Here is a 19,395-nt window from a genome sequence, read left to right on the forward strand (position 1 = left end):
TCAGAGTGCAGGGTCGGCTGCAGGGCCATGTCCCTGGTGGTTGGTAGGATTACTACTTTAACACAGTTACAAAATGCCATTGTCTCGCCTCTTTTATGCACGCTGGTTCCAGAGAGTGCAGCCTCCCCTGGACTGACGCGAAGCCACTCTGCAGACGGTGGGAACATTGTGGAAATTCCATGGCACACTGGTGCACTGGCATTCCGCGCCCGTCCCGATGCCAATTGGCCAGCGCCGTGATTGGCAAGGCGCCTGGAGCGCTGGACGCATTAGCTGTCACCATGGGGACCGTTTGGCCTCCCGGGCCAGGACAGTAGCACAGTATGGCAATTTACCCAGAATGTTTAGCCTCATACTGTGACTTACCTAACCAGTTCCCCAGCGAGGCCTCACTTTGGCATGTGAGTCTTGTTGCTCCGCTGGCATGCACTTATAGAGTTAATTCCATAAGACTTCCTGCGCATCGATTCCAGACATCTGCTCTGTCCAGATTAGTTTACAACATGTGCTTGAGACTCACTGGACTGATTTCCTAGACAATATTAACCCTTGTTCAGGATTCCAAGTTTTTGCCAGTGGTAAAAAAAAAAAAAAAAAAAAAAAAAAAATCCTATTCAGAGAAATTTAAATTCCGTTTACCATTAGGCCCAAAACATCTGTTCATTTTTCCTTGCAAATGTCAAATTACAGTCATCATACATTGCACTTCTAGTAAAAACATGTTTTCTGACAGGAGGGTGAGACAGTACAAGACGAGGTAATATGTCAGTCACATTCATCCTCTGTTGACAGAGTGGACTTGGGAGCTGGAGACACTGTGATTGTGTGTCACACCTGTGTGCGTTACAGGTTTCCCAGGATAGCTCTGCTAAGGGGATTACTGGGTGTAGGGCAAGGAAGGGTGGCTGCTCCATGTGAGAGGAACTAAGGATTAGACTTAAATAATCACTCTAGACAGGCAACAAATGCACACACTTAACGACAGAGGCGAGCAGGAGACACAGCCACCGCAGCTCGGACAACAGTCAGGACCTCTTTGTTCCAGACGAACGATCAACCCCTGAGGCCTGAGCCACTCGCTGCACAACAAGTTTGGGAAAAGATGTCTAAGGAAAAGCTGGAGGGCCTGGTGAAGCGCATGGAGGAGACCCTGTCAGAGATGGAGCAGCTGAAGCTGCACTGCGGGAAGCAGAGCGAGGAGCTGAGCCAGCTGGTGGTGGAGCTCCGCAGAGAGAACCAAGAGCTGGTGGAGAAATACAGCCAGCTTGCCATGGAGATGAAGGAAGCCAAGGAGGTTATGGAACAGCTACAGGACACCAAGTACGCTTTTGAAGCTAAAGAGAGACAGGCACAGAAGCTCAGCCGGCAGCTGTGAAAAGCTCCAGCTGACGAAAAGAGGATGGAAACAGGACTGGGCCTGGGCCGGAGAGATGGATGTAACCTGAGTTTGCTGGAAACAGAGAGCTGGGGGAAAAAAAAGAACAAGGCGGGGTGGTGGGAAAAAAAAAAAAAAAAAACAGCATGTCGGGGAACATTTCAGAGGACTGGATGAACATGCCGACTGAAGTGGGCACAGCTTGTTTTCCTAAATCTATAGAAAGTGTGTTTTTCTGTCTGAGTGAGCGTAAGCATACAGTTTAGGTCGGGAGAGGATGGGCGTAAAGCTAAGTATGTATGAATGTAAACTTAACGTCCTGTGGGTTAGTGCTCCTTTAAAAAGCCACGGCTAGAGATAATGACCAGGAATGAAAACTCAGGGTTTCGAAGAAATGTGGATGTGTAAAATGTGGAATTTTGTTGAAAAGGGGCTTCTCCGTGTGATTACACATAGGACAGTATGCTCATTAGTTTACTATAAATAAACCACTAACAACATTCCTGGCAGCTAGACTACTCTAACCTCATAAAGATTTTATTTAATGACAGCCATTGGATATTAGCGTTCCTACTTGAGTGACCAAAAGAAGTGGGTGGCCACCTATTTTTGGCTTTGAAGTGTCAAGGTGCTAAAAATGTCTTGTTATCCCTTTCCGCCCTTAACCCTCTGAGATGTAAGACTTGAAGGTGCCTCTAACGCCGGATCACAGATCAAAGAGAGTGAAGCAAATGTTGCGTGACGTGTGTTATCCCCTGTAAAAACAAACCCAATAAAGCATTGTCACTGTTGAATATGTTCATACTGGGTAAATCCTGCAAATCCTCGGCAGATTTCTCAACATCAGGAGGCAAGAATGACGAGGTGTTCCTCCAGCAAAGCGGGAAGGAAACACTCCGGCTTCCCCATTCGAGTTGTGTCTCTGGTGTTTTGCATCATGTACAATTTACCAAGACAAGAGCTGAAGTATTTTTTGTGCTTTTCTTGGAAGAGCACAGTAGAAACCTGGCAGGGATGTTAGTGTAAAAGTTGGGTAGATTTTTTTTTTTTAAGTGTCAATTTAAAACTTAATACGTTATTATTTGCAGTCTCGTCCCATTTTCACCAACAATATGCTAATGAGACAGTTGACCCAAATGGCTTGAAATGCTCTGGCCCGGGCAGTTCATAAACTGGATTGTACCAAAAATCATGGCCAGAAATAGATGCTGACCCATGCCATGTGAATCATTGTGAACCATTGTGAACCATTGTCAGCTGTTAAAGGAGCAGTTCAACCCAAAATGAAACATCAGTTTTTACCTACCCACCCACATGTCAGTCAAAGTACTTTAAAAGTTTATAGGAGCACCAAAAAAAACCGCCAGCATGGCTCCATCTTAGCTTTTTTCCCCAGACTAAATCATGCCATCTTTCTCCAGCTCCAAAAATATCATGAAATATGCATCTCTGCGTCTCCAAACAGTTTGTTCTGCATGGTCCGACTCCAGCGATGCCTCATCATCTTTATGTGTTCCTCGAAATCATAGGAGGAGAACTCGCTGTACCTTTGGTGGTCCTGTGAACTTCAGCGGAGCTTTGGACTGAATTTTCATTTTGTGGTGAACTTTGCCTTTAATTGCTTTTTTTTTATTGGAGGTTTGCAGCCTAGTCAAAAGCAGAGGCGCACAAATCTTATGACTGCATGGGGTGCACGTTGCGAATAGAGACAAAACAAACAGCGGCAGCCCTACCTGTGAAAAGCTGTAATTTCAACATTTCTAGACGTTTCTGTGAATCCCCAGCCAGCAAGCCCCCCCACATCCCCCCAGCACTGTCTGGCCCTCAGCATGCACCCAAACAAAGAACATTTATCTTTCACTGTAACCAAACACACCCCTGGCCATCCCATGTCATCTTTGGTGTTTAAAAAAAAAACAACAAAAAAAACACCTACATGTTTACACGTGACCAAAATCTTGGGGCCCTCATGGCTCCCTCACACACACCCAAAATACCAGCAGTCATAAACAGAAAAAAACTTTGTGCAAGAGGACTGCAGATTACACCCACACTGCACAAATTTACGTGACGCCAGGGCTGTCCACAATTGCAGCTCGCTTGGGTGTTTCTGCTCAGATGTGAGTGCAAATTGGGATCACTATGTTTTGAAAAACCTCACCCCCAAAAGAGAGGGGAGGGGAAAAAATCTTTTTGGGAAATGTATGATGGCAGTCCCCTAAACATAGGTTTAACCGTGGCTATAGCGGGTTCCTCTTAAAAACCCAAAATAATGACCTATCTCTGTCTTTTCCATGTGATGGTAAACATATGCATGTGAGCAAGACGTCGCAACAAATGCACCATCTCTCTTTAGTCCTTCAAAGCCCTTTTGTGTTATTCTTGAAAGCTTCCCTGCATCTAACTTGAATTACTGACCAAAACGGCCGATCAACGTCATGGACTAATTAGATTAGGCTTTGCGGCTGCCTCAATATGATTGTTATTTTCAATGCCGGTATTCAGTCCTGACACACATACAATCATATATACAATGCTTCGCTGTGTGACCTATTTTCAGTTAAAATGACAACACTGTCCCTCCATTAGGCGATGCGCAGGCCAAAAACCTTCAAGCGAGATGACTTTGGATGTTTACCCTGGTATTTTCGGGACACCCGACTCCAGCCGTGCACCAGTGGGAGAGCATGATAATGATGGCATTGGATACGGCAAAGTGGGAATAAACCTTTGAGAAACCCGTCCAGCATGTGCTTATGGTGACCTTACAACAAATGAACACGTTGATTAACTGTTATTTTTACAGTCTCAAATTATAGCCTGCGCGTAAAAGCTCCCCATTTCTGTCATGAGGGGGCTGTAATTTCCCGGGATGCGCGCTGTTTATAAGCCAAGTGATGACGCCGCAGAGGAGGTTTCACCAACTGGACTTCTTCTTCTTGTCGATTTCCTGTTGGAAACGAGAGAGAGAGAGAGGGAGAGAGAGAGAGGGGGGAAAGCGGTCCAGCCAGATAACGCTCCTCATATAGCCGGGACACTGAGCTCTTTTCAGACGCATCTCCAAGTCAAGCCTCCGGAGAGAAACCAGCTCTTGTTTCTGCTGCGCGCCGCTCCTCCGTCAGGACCCACCCCGAGGTTTGGGACTTCGCATTGAAAACACTGAATAAGGTGAGTATAGATTTCACCTCACTAAAAAAAACCGAAGGGATTTTGCAACTTAAAATGCGCCGAAACCAAAAGTATGGTAGGCACTTCTTGGAGGAAACACATCCTCGCCCCTCTCTTGTCTCGCTCTTTTGGACTGCGAAGTGGCTGCTCGGCGAAAACTGAAAATGAAATATTCGCAAATGGCAAGGATGAAAAGTAGGCTAAGTTTCACTTTGATGGAGATGGAGATGGAGGCGGAGGTGGGTGGTAAAAAAAAAAAAAAAAAAATCACAAATTTCAGTTTTGTAAAGCTATTGCATAATACACTCACCTTTCCACTCCCGTATGTACAGGAACCACCGTAATTTTACAATACACCTTAGAGGGATTACAGCAAAACTATGTCTCCTTATAGAAGTATCACAGGAATATTATAGAGATACCAATGGCGAAAATAAATAGGATATCTCACAAGTGAGCACCACAGATACACTACAGGTCTCTAAAGGAATATTATAAGAATATAATAGGAATACCACAGGGGATGAAAAAGGCATCAAGTGTGATCAGGTCACTATAAACTTACTATTGTGCACCACACATTCACTATACACCTTTACAGGAATATTACAGTGATTTTGTGAGGGCAGAGAATGAATTGATAGACTCACCATTGAGTCCCTATAAGAATTTGAGAGGAATCCACTGGTAATCTTTCCTTAGGGTCCATTGATCATTACAGACCCAGAAGAAGCTGAGGACTGACCACCAGACACTCTCCGCCACACACACACAAACACACACACACACACACACACACACACACACTGCACCTAGGACACAAGACACAGCCTGCCCACACTAATTAATTTCCCTAACTGAGAAATAATTGTGGTGGTGAGATAAAAGCTTGTAATAGCCTATATAGCCTGCAGGGAAGATTTAACAAGTCGGCACAGTTATCAGTCACAGTGACTTCACAGGCAACTTTTAAATAGCCCAGGGCCTGATTGTGTTAAGGTTCAACAGGATAATGGAGCTGATGGGATATCGAAGCAACTGGTCAGCCCTTTAGAGTATCAGTGTGTGTGTGTGTGTGCAGATTTATGAGTATGAGTGATGGAGGACCATTTATTTTGTCCATACAGAGTTGTTGAGCGGTGAGTGATTGCTCTGGGTCCTGCCCTCTCTGACTGAATAGACCCACGTTACCACAGCCCAGAGGCACTGACACCATTAACAAACTTGAAGTGTGCTCAATTATGGGCTGTTGGTTCAGTGTGTGTGTGTGTGTGTGTGTGTATGTGTATGAGAGACAGAGAGAGAGAGCAAGGGAGATGAGAGCGAGCCAACATGGTGACTGCCTGTCCCTCACCTCTCTGGCACAGCCTTGCCTCTGACTTCTTGCCCATGCGCAGTGGGGCGTTCGCGGCCGCGGGGTAAATTTCCTCTGTGGGGGCATTTGGTAGCCGTGGCCCACGGGTCAGATGCAGCTTGGCAGCGGCAGTCAACCCCCTTCCATTTCAGGGGGAGGGCAGGAAATGCATCCTTTTGCCATGGAAAAACAAATAAACAGCCACTCAAGTCAGCTCACACAGAGTGCAGGGGAGATATTTAGCCCAATTAAGCAATTAAGTGATAAGATGGTGGGGGAAAAGATTAGGCCGGTGTTCTCACACTCATGGTTTGCCCAAAGATCAACACTGAGGGCCAAAGCTTGGTTTAACGTACAAGTTGTCCATTAAAGAGATGTTTTTCAACTTGTCTATTTGTCATTTCAGCCCATTCTGTGAAAACCTCAAAACCCCACAATTGATGATTTTTAGATTTGACTTTCAATTAAAGGATTATGCTGTTCTCTATTGGCTGAGAAAATTCTATGAGCCTCTCAAACCTCCATTGTTTAAAGTCAGAAATACATCACACTCGAGCTAAAATCAAGGCTGTTTTCCTCAGTTGCTGAAAAAAAAGCCGCGATGTTGAGCTGAAAACTAACACAAAAGTGTCTGTTATTCCAAACTAAACCCCGGGATGCGTAGCAGTCGGCACATCCTGTTTAGAGTGTGTAGAGCCACTTGATACCACCTGTTATTTAGTGTGGTTGGTGGCTGCAAACCATAGCGCAACACTGGAGCCAACCGCTCAGCGTGGATACACTGTGTCTCCTCTCTGACTTTGGGATCAAATATGAAAAAAAAAGAACAAAAAAGAAAATCATCGCTACACGTGATGATCTAAAACTGGAGGCTGTGATTTACTTGACAGTATTTTCAGAGATACTGTCGGGCAGTGACACTGATGCTAGAAAAAATGCAAACAGAAGGATGAGGGGAAGAGAAGCTTCGCCAAGTGAGTTTTTTTTTTTTTTTTTTTTTTCAACACAACTGTCCAGATTCATTACTTTGCAGTATCTTTTTGCCCTTGTAAATCACATTGAATATGCCGGCTTGTTGGCTCACATCCGTCCCTGTAGCGAGAATTGTTGCCCTGGCTTGTTTTCCGAAGAAGTTGCTCAATGTATTAAAGCCCTTTATTAGTCACAATGAGTAATAAATATCTCATTCTCTCTAGTGAACAACGAAGATGCTGCTGCCTCTGGCAATCCTTCAGCTCCTCTTGGCTCCAGCACTATCGGTAAACTCCCACTGGGTCTAAATGCACACACACAGTAACAAATGTCATGCTCGAAAACAGCACACATAAATTAAAAAGAACCGAGGCAGCAATCTTATATTTATTGTCCTGTTTCTGTCTCTTTAAAAGCAGCAGCTACTTTTAAGACCAGCACAGTGCATTTCAAGTCTAATCTATGCATTATGTGTAGTCTTTCCTTTGTCTTGTTTGGAGTAAAACGATACAATCATTTGTTTTTTTCTCAATAAAATCATTAGGAAAAACTCCCTTTTGTCCCTTTATAGCCTCCATATGATACTTTAAAAGCTGCTGCTGCTTTTTTTTTTTAGGTTGAACACTGGAGTTAGTGGTGTTTTTTCACTGTGATGGAGAAAGTCAGCCGTGGTAAAGTTAGTATCAGCAAGTGAACTGGTGTTTTGTGTCCAGGGGCCCGGTGGGGATTACTGGGAGCCATGGAGCCCATATGGAGAATGCAGTCGTACCTGTGGCAGTGGTGTGACTGTGAGAACAAGACGCTGCATCACTCAGAGGTACATTATTGTGTCTATTTTCCTCTCTCTCTTTTTTTTTTTTAATATACCCACATGCCCATCTACCTGTGCAGACAAACATGCACAGCCATGCACAAATGGACACACATATATCACCTTCCTTTGAGAAAAAAAGCCCCTATTGTCAGCTCTTGAATGCACAAACACACACTGTAATTGCAAGTCTCATGTGTACATACTGTGTCTTTGTGTGATGCTAAAAGAAATGCCTTGAAGTCATAAGTATCTGGGTTTGTCTTCCGTCCAAAATAGACGGCAGGGAGGGGTGCCTTAACATTTTAAAGGACTTTTTCTGTGCTGGGTGTTGCCTCGTTGACTGCTGAAGAGGATCAAGATAGGGAGGGAACATTTCCCTTCTGCCTTTGTTTGGTTGGCACAGGTTGAAAAACTCCCTTCAAAAGCCATTAAAAGAAACATCAGCATCATTTCATCGGGTTGCCTTTGCTGCAGAGGTGTTTCGGTTTCATTTTGTACGCGGTTAAATGCCCACGCTTGTGTTTGTGTTTGTGCTCTGCTGCTCTTGCATAAGCAGGGTTGTGCGAGTAGTGAGAAGGATGGGTCACGCTCACCTCGTGGCTGCCAGCTTACACTTTAAGTGCTGTTCATAAACCGTATTGCTGGAATCCAGCCGGCATGTTGCCTCTTGCGCTACATAAAGTGATATGTGTTTACGAGGCGGGAATTGGCGCGTATCCTCCTGTCCCTGCCCCACTTCCAGCATGGGTTACCTTACCCAGCTCAGGGTCGCTGCCAGCGTGATTTCTCCTCGACCTTGCGGCTGACTTATCACACTCTGGCTGTTTAGCTCATGTTATTTATGTCTCTTGCACGGTACAAACTCATTCCGGGTTCATACATTACCTCCGTATGCTGTGGTTGTAACCTGTCCAGATGCAAATACTTAGCAGAATGTAGGTGTGCCCGCGTAATTAAGCAATGACACCGGGGGAATTCGGTAAAAAGAACATCTTTGATTATACACATGTTCTGCCTGCATGCCCACCAGGCAGAACATGTGTATAATCAGCCACTTACTGGAGGCAAAGTGTGGAAAAATATGTTTCTTGACAATGCAAATGAATTCCCGAGATGATTAGAGTGAGCCCTGGTCGTTGTAATTTTATGTGTGATGCTTGATGATGATATTTAGATTATTTCCCTCATCTCTGGGTACATGACTCGGATTGATCCTGCTGCCGGTGTCCCGTCGGGGCCTGGCAGTGTTTGCAGCCAGCCGGTGAGTCAGACTGCTTCACCTCTAGCTGAACGATGAGTAAGAGTGATGAGGAGGAAGAAGACGAAGAAGCCCTGCCCACTATTTCTACCTAGCTGGATGAACTCTGTTGTGTCTTGTCTGCCAGATTACTCAGAAGTCTCACCTTTGAATGCTATGATTAGAGCGCTGTTGATTCATCATGCTGAAGCTCCGAGCAGCAAAATTAAGACTTCCATTTCACATAGCTATTCATCCATTTTAGACTAAAATTATTACCTGCATCTTAACAAGTCATTTAGTCTCATCTTCAGTATTAAAATCTTGTTTTTCTTAAAACAAGCGGGGTTATCTCAAGAGGATGAGGTAACCACATTTGTGTCCAATTCAGCAGAATAAGTCAGATCGGCCCTGAATTAAGAAACTGACACAGAAAAACAAAATGTTAACACTGAATATGAGACTAAATGACTTGTTAAAATGTCTATCCATAAGATCCAGTCTTTAAAGTGTGACAGTTATGGTTAGAATGATAATTTTGTCAGCTATGAATTTAACCTCACCACGTGCTCTCCTTTATAAAGTATTATCTATTTTAATGTTGTGCTATCAATCATTTTTTTACGAATAGCTGTCATTTTTTTCCATGTCGGCTATGTCATTTTGAAATAAAACTCTCATTTGATGTTCCTGGATTTTCCACTCCCAGATGAAAGGGTCGCTGGCTTGATGTTGTGAACAAGTGTTTTGACATGTTTCAGCTCCAGAGCTGGCATGCTCACAGGAGCAAGTCTTGTACCGCAGCTTTGGGGCATGGTCGTTTTTAGGAGGTGACTTAATCATGAGTTATCGGCACGGCTGGAGGGGAGGGCGGCAAACAATCTGCTGTCTCACAGTTCACAGCCGTGTGCGCCGATGTGTGCGCGAGGCCAGACTCAACAATGCTGACTTCTTCTGTGCTGAGATCCTTGGTTTCACAGGCCCAGATTATAAAAAGAAATGTCAGTGAACCTCAGGTTTTGAAGCGCACACAGCTTGAGTTTAATTTACATGTTTTGCCTGCGGTCTCACCATGTGTAGTCCATCACTATGATGTACAACTTAACACAGCGTGCTGCTGAAAAGATGCAAAAGCTGATTGAGACAGTACATAAAAACACATTCTGTGGCTTGGCATGGTTTACTGTAATAGTCATGTGACTTAAAAAGCCCATACAAACAGCAGAGATGACATCATACACCCTTGCCTTGTTTCTCTGTTTTTGTAGCTTTGGAAGAAATTGCGTCATGAAACAGAAATATGTTATTTAATGTGGCGATGGGAAATTGTGAGGTATGTTTTTTTTAGCCAACACCCTCACTTGTTCATGCTGTCTTTGCTTCACGCAGGACTGACGGAGGACACAACTGTGTGGGGCCAGAGAAGTCCTATCGCTCCTGCAACATCCAGGTGAACAGCACGTCTTCATCGCTGCTGTTAGAATAACAAACTCTGTTGCTTATTTTCTCAGAACATGGTCTTCTCAGCAGACTCAAATGTCAGATGGTACCACAATTTATGTTTTGTTGAAATTTAGGGCCCATCAGTGCATGTTTGCTGTGTTAAAACCATAATCTCAAAAGCTACAGTGAATAATGCTTGAGACAGATAAATACTGACCACAGGCTTGAGGTAGTGAAAACATTTTATAACCAGAACCTCATAGCAGTGTGTCAAATACTAGGGTAAGTTTTTCAGTGTAGCTCTAGTTTTGTGTATCATGGATGAGTCACATCCTGTGTGCACTTTTGTTCAGTTTGTGTCCTGACCTTTGACCTCCCTGTCGCCTCCCATTGTTCCACTCAGGACTGTCCCGAGGGATCAAGGGATTTCCGTGAGGAGCAGTGCTCCCAGTTCGATGGGACTGACTTCCAGGGCAAACTCTACAAGTGGATGCCATACTATGGAGGTGAAAATTAGGTTTTGAAATAATGAAATAATTTGTTTTTGGTTTTCTATATTTGGTAAGATTAGTTACCACCTTTCTCTTCTGCTGTCTTTAAACCCATCTTAAAGGGGGACAGGGGGAAATAGAATGTCAGAAGTGCCAAATAGAAGTGGAAACCATCCTCTGAAAGCTGGGAGGCTAAAGATTGATTTGAAATGCAGCTCAGCTCTGTGTGTGAAGTTATTATAGTCAAAAATCTATAATAAGCATCGTGTTTTTGTCAGGCACCCATTTATTTATAAGGGTCTATGGCTATAAGACTATAGCTGAATAGAGGTTAAATAGAGAATTAAAATGAGAGAAATGGGTGACTACTAGATGAATTAAATTCCCTTAGATGAGGAACATCTTTTCAAGACCCATAAAACACACAAAGGCAGCTCTCTCAAAGATTTTAACTTCTACAACGATGCTGCCCTCTCCAACAGCTGAGAACCCCTGTGAGCTGAACTGTATGCCCAAAGGAGAGAACTTCTTCTACCGCCACCGCAGTGCCGTTGTCGACGGCACGCCCTGCCACCCGGGACGCAGGGACATCTGTGTGGAGGGAGTCTGCAAGGTAGGGGTTTACTACGAATCAGAATCTGAATGTGTTTTAATGCATTCATTTTAATGGTGTAAAAACCTCGTATTGACATGAAAAAAATAAAAGCGCAGGATTTTGTTGATCCCTGGACCAGCTTGGTTTATTATTCTCTCACTGAGGTGAATAATCCTAGTCACTGCATCAGATTTTGAGTCTATTTTGAGTAATTACTAGAAGCTATTGGACAAGACAAGTGTGGAGGAATACCACCCCCACAGTCACCATGAAAGAAATTCATAGGTTTGTAGCTGGGTTGAGGAGAAGCAATAAGACCCTAAATGTGGCATACAGGTGTTGGAGGTTTGAAAACATATTATGAGTGATGTATTCTGTATCTCTCTCCAGTCATTTTTGTAGAAACATAAAGATATGAGAACAAGAAAAAATATCTTATAGACTCAGAATACATCCACATCAGCAAGTCAAATACATACAGCGTCTTTTCATTGAGCAGAGCAGACACAGGCGGTGGAGCCGACCAGCAGGACGGCAGATTAGTTTCACTATGTGGTATTGTCAAACACTTTCCAGGCTAGCTTTCGACCAAACACATTCTCAACATGTAATTACTGCAGCAACCTATTAACCTCTCTTCACGAAACACCTCGGTTTTACCTCCAGCATCATGTCTTTAGCACCTACTTTGCGGGTAGCGATTATCCAAAATCCGCTCTGTCCTCGCGTCGTGATTGTTGGACCCCGCTGCTCTGTTATTTTGAACACCTTCATTCGTTTGACCTCAAACACCATGTTTTTTTTCCCTGGTTTTTTGATTGCTGCTTTCTCGGAAACATTCTGTTCCCGCAAATCTTCCATTCTCACAAGCCCTTTTAAAGCAGGCTTTATATTGTTTTTTTTGGCCCCTGAACCTGCTGTTCTGCTGCTGGACTGCTGCCTCTTCTGAGGGCTTATGTCGCAAATTTTGACTTAACACTTACTTATGGTGTGTTTGTCTGAAACTTATTCCTGTCTTGACTTTGCTTGCATGGTCAGGTCTTTCAAAAAATATTTGAAGAGAGACCACATGGTTAAATAAGGCTTACATAAGTAATTATACCGCATATATTATTATTACTCTACCTACATGGGTTCAATTGATGTGGCTTTGTGAAGGCCAGTATTATTTTGATATTTTTAGACTGCAGCCAGTAGCTGATATTTAATATCTTGAAATTATAACAGTTTTATTCCATGTTTTCCCAGAATTTTATTCATAGCCACTGACACAGCATTTAGTCTTTCTTTAAATTGAAAATCTCCTCTGAAACCATAATGAAATTCAGGGGAAACTGTTTAGCAGGGTGGAAAAATCTGGGATGCATTAATGCCTTTAAATGAAAAATAACTAACTAAAAATAGCAAATAAAGTTGCAGTGTTAAATTAAGACATACTATTTCAGTGCAGGTTTTGCAAATTGTTTGTGTAAGTGTGTAGCTGTGGTCTATTAGGAACCTCCGTCATGTCGGCAGCGGACACACGCACACTACTTGATATTTCAGCACACTGATTCAACACTTTTTTCTTATGAAATGTTTCCCTGCCTACTCCCTTCCCAGCGTCTGGGCTGTGACAACATGTTGGAGTCACCTCAGCAGGAGGACCCCTGCCTGCAGTGTGGGGGCAACGGCCAGTCCTGCTACCCTGTCAAGAAAACCTTCTCGGTGCGCGACCTGCCCACCGGTACGCTGCTTTTTTCATAGTTTGAGCACACTACCAGATTTTTAGGAGTCATTAATCCCTGTGAAATTCCCTAGACCAGATTGTTCCTGAACACAGATTTTCACCTCTGTTATTGACATTAGTGAGATTAATGTTGCCAAAATGTGCAGTGCAGCCTTTGTGAGAATAACCTGCAGAGTTTCCATTTTTCTTGGACAGTGTAACACCAATTACCGTGGGAAACGTGCACTAACAGAGTTACGGCCTTGATTTGTTTATACTGAGCTCTGCAAGTCTTCCCTGCATTTATGTTATAATCCTTGCACTGTATAAACACTGAAGATACATTTATTAATGGACTAGTTTATCCAAAGCACCTCACAGTACCACATGTGCATGCATTCTCATGGAGCTACAGGACCTACGATATGATATGGGAACAAAAAATTCTAATTTGTTATTATTTGCAGCTTGGTTACAACACAGCTTTCTGCAGTTTCTGTTTTGACTTGCAGTTGCAATTGTTTTATTTTTTCCTTAATCTGCATCTCAGGCTACAACCAGATGTTCATCATCCCCGTTGGAGCCACCACCATCAGCATCAGAGAAACCGTCCCTACACGCAACTACCTCGGTGAGCCTGTGGTTGAATTTGTCTCAACTTGTGTTTCATGTTTTTTAGCTCACAAAAGATAATTTACATCCAACAGCTCTTTCATAATTGTACATGATGTGCAAAATACTGAGATACTAAGACTGACTCATGTGCATGTCCAGCTATCAAGAACCTGCGCGGAGAGTACTACCTCAACGGTCACTGGGTGATCGAGTTTTCCCGTTCCACAACTGTTGCCGGCACGACACTGTACTACCAGCGCGGCGCCGAGGGCGACAACGTCCCTGAGACCATCATTGGCCGCGGCCCCACCACTGAGCCCCTCGTCATTGAGGTACGACAGCTGCTGAACTGCACCAGTCCTCAAGTGACTGTCTTTATTGATCCATCTGTCTGTATGTTCACTGCTTAGGGGGCTCCTCTGTCTCTTTTACAGACTGTGTAAATGATCCCAACCTAATCTTTTTCTGCTATTGCATGATCTCAGCTGATCAGCCAGGAGCCAAACCAAGGGGTGGAGTATGAGTACTACCTGCCAAATGGACGCTCCAGAGAGGGCTACTACTGGAGCTATGGATCCTGGTCTGCCTGCAGCAAAGAGTGTGGATCAGGTCAGAGTCACACAGTAAAACAGGCTATATGATTCTTAGCATGTGCCTGAATATATATCTGACTGTTGAAATCCTTATTATCGTTTTAAAATGGGTCTATATTTTGAGAAGTATAATTCTTCATGGTTTCTCGATGGCACAGCGGCTTGATTCTTGGTCTCTTCCTTCTTCAGGTTACCAGTCTCGTCTGGTCTTCTGTGCCATCGATAACGAGGCCTATCCCGACTACCTCTGCGCCTCTCTGCCACGGCCACACAGCAACCGCACATGCAACCCCCATGCATGCCCACAGACCCGCAGGTAACTGAGGATAAAACCTCACTGAGCAAAGTGCTAAAGGGCAGCGGTGGAAGGAGCACTGCCAACTGCTGTGAAAGTAGAATTACTGTGATTTTGCTGATATTTTACCTCAGTAGAAACACTGGTGTAAAAATCTACTGAAGTAAAAAGTAGCTCATTTAAAATGTACTGGGAGTAAAAGTTACTGAGTTGTCAGGTGTGTTCTTTCCCATGCAGTTATAAAAGGATGAGAGAACATGTTTCAAAATACATTCTTTTAAAGGTGCATTCTGCAAAATTGCAGAGGGTTGATTGAAGTGAGGACCCTGCAGACTCAAGTGGCAAATGTGGAATAAGCACATAATATGATGGTTGTGTCTACGTGGCTCTCATCCTCAGGCCAGTTCGTTGCTATTATTGCTCTTTTCCCCACATTTATTCCACATTTTTGCCAGTTCTGCAGTTTTTCATTGCTCAATCATTGCCTTAAAACGTTTTTGTTATGCGCCAAGACAAGCTCATTCTAGAGATGCTTTTTGGGATTTCTTAAGTACATGAAATTGTGATTTTTTTTTGTTGTTGTATGGTTTGTGCAAATGAATTTGCTTTCGTGTCAAAAGGTAGATGTTTCTTAGAGCAGTTCTCTCTGTTCTTGGTGTGTCATGACTGTCTGAAAGGATGGCGTACCTGTATCCACCACAGTTGTGGAAGTCGTCAGAAAGACCCAGAGCCTATTTATTCAGGTAACCCAGGGTCTGTGGAGTCTTAGCGTAGTTAGACTGTGTGTGACCACAAACACAGGGGGAGATCTGTATCATCAAAACCCCAAATTTATTTCCTTTTAACTTTTAGCCGCTATCATAAGCATGCAAAGATTTCCTGAGTGCAATTAGATTTTTTTAAGCAATTCCCTTGATTTGATATTTGTCTACATGTCCACATTCACACCTGGGTGGCTTCCCGGTGAAACACACAGTCCTTTGCTCTTACGCCAAGTCCATAAAGTTTGATGATAATGAATAGTGTGAATGACTGAATTCACACATATCATTTGCACACTCCTTCTCCCCCTTCAGATGTGTTTGCCTTTAGCACTAGCGTCTGTGTTTAGCGCAAAAGCCTGTTCTTCCAAAGGTGTGGGGCAACTGTCCAGCTCATGGATCTCCTTTTGACCCTGTAATGCCCCTCATTTGTCTTAAACATGTTTCACACCTCTCCCCGGGGAGACGCAGGGGCGATTAGATGCATCAAAGACCTCCCTCTCCCTTCCACCTCCCAACCTCTGGCCCCTGACTCCGATCCCTGAGCTGGGCTGCTGTCCGACTGCTTTAGCAAACAGTTCAGTCTTAGAGCTCTCTGTCCGTGTCCACTAGCGTAGCTGATGTGTCGTCAGTGTTACTGCATACTCGAGGTGTTCCCGGGTGAAGGGTTATAGTGCTCCGGGCTCGGGACTGTGTACATGTGAGTGTGAAGCACCACCAGTGGTCTGGTAGTAAATAGCTGGGGCTTCAGTGACTCTTTGGCATTTCCTGGTCCTTTTCTTTGATGCTGCTGCTGCTCCGAAACCTGAGATGCCTATCAACTCAGGCTAGAGCCAACTACACCCTCATTAGCCCCCACTTTAAAGACTGAAAACTAGGAACATTTGATGGTTCGCTTCACACACATCATAAATGTGTGTTATATATTTGGCACAGAGTTTATGGGAGGTAAAATGGGAGCGTGCTGTTCTTATATGTCATTTTTACCCCTTTCCTGTGTCTATGTATACTTACTGCTTCTAGTAATTAGTATATGTTCAAACTAACGATGAGGAAACCACCTTTCTGTCCGTCAGCTGGCTCGCTTGCTGTGGGAGCGGCTGCTGGCTTTGATGAGTGGTTGACCACGACCGGGGCTTTATATATAACACTACACTCTCAAAAAGGATGTGCTGTTTTTTTTTTTTTTTGTTGTTGTTTTTACCATATCCATGTGTCCAGTTTAGGATAACACACATTAGAGCTGCTTTTCAAAACAACATCAATTCCAAGATACAGTATATTCATATATAAAAGGGATTGTCGTAGTAATGTGTGTTGCACTAAACTAAAGATGGTACATCATTTTAAGAGTGTAGTGCATTTGAAGGGTTTCACAAAAAGAAATGAAAAAATTGAAAAGTTGGTCAGCGCCACTCTCTGGCAATAATTTTGCCACACGAAGTATCATTTTTGTGATTTTGTGATGAAACTCCTCACTCCACTGTTGACTACATCAAAACCACGTCTAATTCTCTCTCTCCTCATTCTGCCCATCACCTTTTGCTGTTGGTTTTTCAAAGCTGGGAAACTGGGGAGTGGAATACCTGCTCCGTCTCTTGTGGCGGAGGCTCCCAGATTCGCAGTGTGCAGTGCGTCTCTCGCGACGCCTCAGGACCTCGGGTGGTGGAAGACTCCATTTGTGCCGCTTATGCCCAGGCCCCCCCCTCTCTGCAGACCTGCAACATGCACAAGTGCGCTGAGTACCAAGTGACTGGATGGAGCCAGGTGGGTTAGCAGGCGAACTATAACACTATATGGATGTGAACAAGAGGAAATGAAATATGTCATGCACTACACCTGATCATAAATGGGGTTTTCAACTTGGACTTTGTTGCAGCATTTAGAGAACAGCCCACTATTAAATGGTTCTGTTGTTTCACTGTAAAGTTGTGCAAAACTTTTACACAAAATACCAGATGCAATATGATGGACTTGCACAATGTTTAGAACTATACATGCTTAGGAAATAGGAGCTGCAAATAGTAAATAATATCTCTGAAACATCACATCAAACATAAGGCCTCAGATGATATCAGCACAACTTTAATAAGCACCGTCATGCATGGGAATCCTTGTACACTAAAAAACCTCTTCATCATTTTGTCTTACATTCAGTGAAACAAGGTAAAAATCTGCCAGCGGGATGAGAAAATCCCACTTGTTTCCAATTCTTGAAAAGTATATGACATTAATGACTTGCTGTTTTGCAGTGTATGAAGAGGTTTGTCACTGAATTTGCAAACAAAAATGTCTTCATTTGGCAGTACGGTTAACCAGTTTATTCACATTTTTATTAAGTATTAGGGCAAAATACAGTAATTTCACTGCTGTAATCCGTATCACAAAATGAGGAATATGTATGATATTGAGTTGTGTGTTGTATGGCCTGTGCAGTGCTCAGTCACCTGCGGTTCAGGAGAGCAGACCAGGGAAGTGACTTGTGTGGGTGCAGGAGGCGTGAAGCTGGAAGAAACCGCCTGCAGCATGCTGGCCCGCCCCACCGCCATCCAGCCCTGTGAGATGGCCCCCTGCTCCCAGAACATCATCAGCTGGCATGTTGGACAGTGGGGACTGGTGAGTGTTGCAAGAGTACACACAGACAATCACACATGCACACACACACCATCCTGCTCCTTCAACCTGAACAAATGCCATGCAAGAGTGACGGCAGCTATGCGGATGAATGTGCATGCCATTTATGTTGCGGGTTTGGCCCTCAGTCAAGACCTGTTGTTGCATGTCATGCCCTCACTGTCTCCCTTATTTCCTGTCATTCATTGCAATCCAATAAAGCAGACATAGCATCAGATAAAATTTTTTTTTTCAGAGTTCCTGATCAACTCGCTGCTTTTTTCCTCAGTGCTCCAGAAGCTGCAGCTCCGGCTTGCGTGAACGTCAGCTGATCTGCTCAGACCAGCAGAGGAACACGTACCCTGAGGAGAATTGCAGCGCCCAACCCAGACCTCCCACTGTTGAGAGCTGCAACAGCCAGCCCTGCTTCATGCCACAGTGTGAGCGTATACCAAATAAATGAGCCCGGTGTTTTTTTGTAAATCAGGCCATTTGCTCCTCCAGAACATATCGTCTTGCTTTGTTGTTGCCTTATTGAATTAACACACTTCTTCATGTTTCAACCAAACTAAACTAAAGTAATAATCCATGACTTTTCCATATTAATAACGACTTCCTATCAGTGAACGAGATAACACAATAGTGCTTTAAGCTATACCCAACTCCTGAAAATTTTGTCATTTGCAGTGTCTGGTAGGTCTTTCCTTGGCGCACAGGAATGATGCAATTTTTTGATTTGTTTGGAATTAATAAAAGAAGAAATAGAAGAAGGGATTGGTAGTTTGAAAGTGCAGTAACAGGTACCATGACTGAACAGGCAAAGAAAGAACATGGAGAAACTCAAACTCCATCAAAAGAAAGTCCAAGGAAAAGACCTCATAGCACTGGATACACTTTTTTTGCCTAAAAGAACCACAGTGTCATTCTCAGCTATCAGCTAATTTAACCTCACACCTACATTTCGTGCATTGCTCTTATCCAATTAATTATTTTGTGTTTGTGTTTGTTTCATGTCCAGTTGTGCCAAGTGTGCAGGAGCCAAGAGGACACGACAGCACCCGGACTGATTTCCGCCCCTACGTGCCAGGCCGTTCCACAGGTTGCATTTCCATCTCAGTATCTGAAATCATTCCTTTATTTTTCTGTCGACTCATAACACGTTCTGGTCCTGGACTCCCGCCTCACGCTGAGACGCTCGGGACTCGGTTAAGTTCTTTAGTTCGGTTTGTGTGGGCAGGTGAGAACAACGCCATTTGGAGCGTGGTGGCGCGGAGAAGCTGTGCAGGGAAAGCCTGAAATTGCAGGTCTGGAGCTTCCTCCAAACCGACTGCGGTGCATGTGAAAGTGAGCCAAACCGACTA

General features: G+C 43.9%; 1 protein-coding gene and 1 long non-coding RNA gene across 3 annotated transcripts in view; one reads left to right on the top strand and one right to left on the bottom strand.

Moving 5' to 3' along the window:
- LOC115380860 (uncharacterized) overlaps positions 1–5,350 on the bottom strand; it is an 8,437-nt gene extending 3,087 nt beyond the window's left edge. Inside the window, exon 1 of the long non-coding RNA XR_003930369.1 lies at positions 5,311–5,350. This is a non-coding gene — a long non-coding RNA (uncharacterized LOC115380860). The remainder of the gene's footprint in view (positions 1–5,310) is intronic.
- The window catches only part of paplna (papilin a, proteoglycan-like sulfated glycoprotein), a 26,809-nt gene continuing 11,621 nt past the window's right edge, over positions 4,208–19,395 (top strand). The window contains exons 1-16 of one of the 2 annotated variants that reach the window (XM_030082113.1): positions 4,208–4,543; positions 7,094–7,156; positions 7,583–7,686; positions 10,310–10,370; positions 10,767–10,869; positions 11,337–11,467; positions 13,052–13,175; positions 13,708–13,788; positions 13,932–14,104; positions 14,258–14,381; positions 14,555–14,681; positions 15,338–15,403; positions 16,984–17,188; positions 17,858–18,037; positions 18,324–18,474; positions 19,053–19,133. In XM_030082113.1, the coding sequence (XP_029937973.1) occupies positions 7,106–7,156; positions 7,583–7,686; positions 10,310–10,370; positions 10,767–10,869; positions 11,337–11,467; positions 13,052–13,175; positions 13,708–13,788; positions 13,932–14,104; positions 14,258–14,381; positions 14,555–14,681; positions 15,338–15,403; positions 16,984–17,188; positions 17,858–18,037; positions 18,324–18,474; positions 19,053–19,133 (1,762 nt within the window). In that variant the 5' untranslated portion in view covers positions 4,208–4,543; positions 7,094–7,105. The remainder of the gene's footprint in view (positions 4,544–7,093; positions 7,157–7,582; positions 7,687–10,309; positions 10,371–10,766; positions 10,870–11,336; positions 11,468–13,051; positions 13,176–13,707; positions 13,789–13,931; positions 14,105–14,257; positions 14,382–14,554; positions 14,682–15,337; positions 15,404–16,983; positions 17,189–17,857; positions 18,038–18,323; positions 18,475–19,052; positions 19,134–19,395) is intronic. The other variant, XM_030082114.1, reaches the window with a different exon arrangement.

The sequence above is a fragment of the Myripristis murdjan genome, chromosome 22, assembly GCF_902150065.1.
Source record: "Myripristis murdjan chromosome 22, fMyrMur1.1, whole genome shotgun sequence".
NCBI classification, from domain to species: Eukaryota; Metazoa; Chordata; class Actinopteri; order Holocentriformes; family Holocentridae; genus Myripristis; species Myripristis murdjan.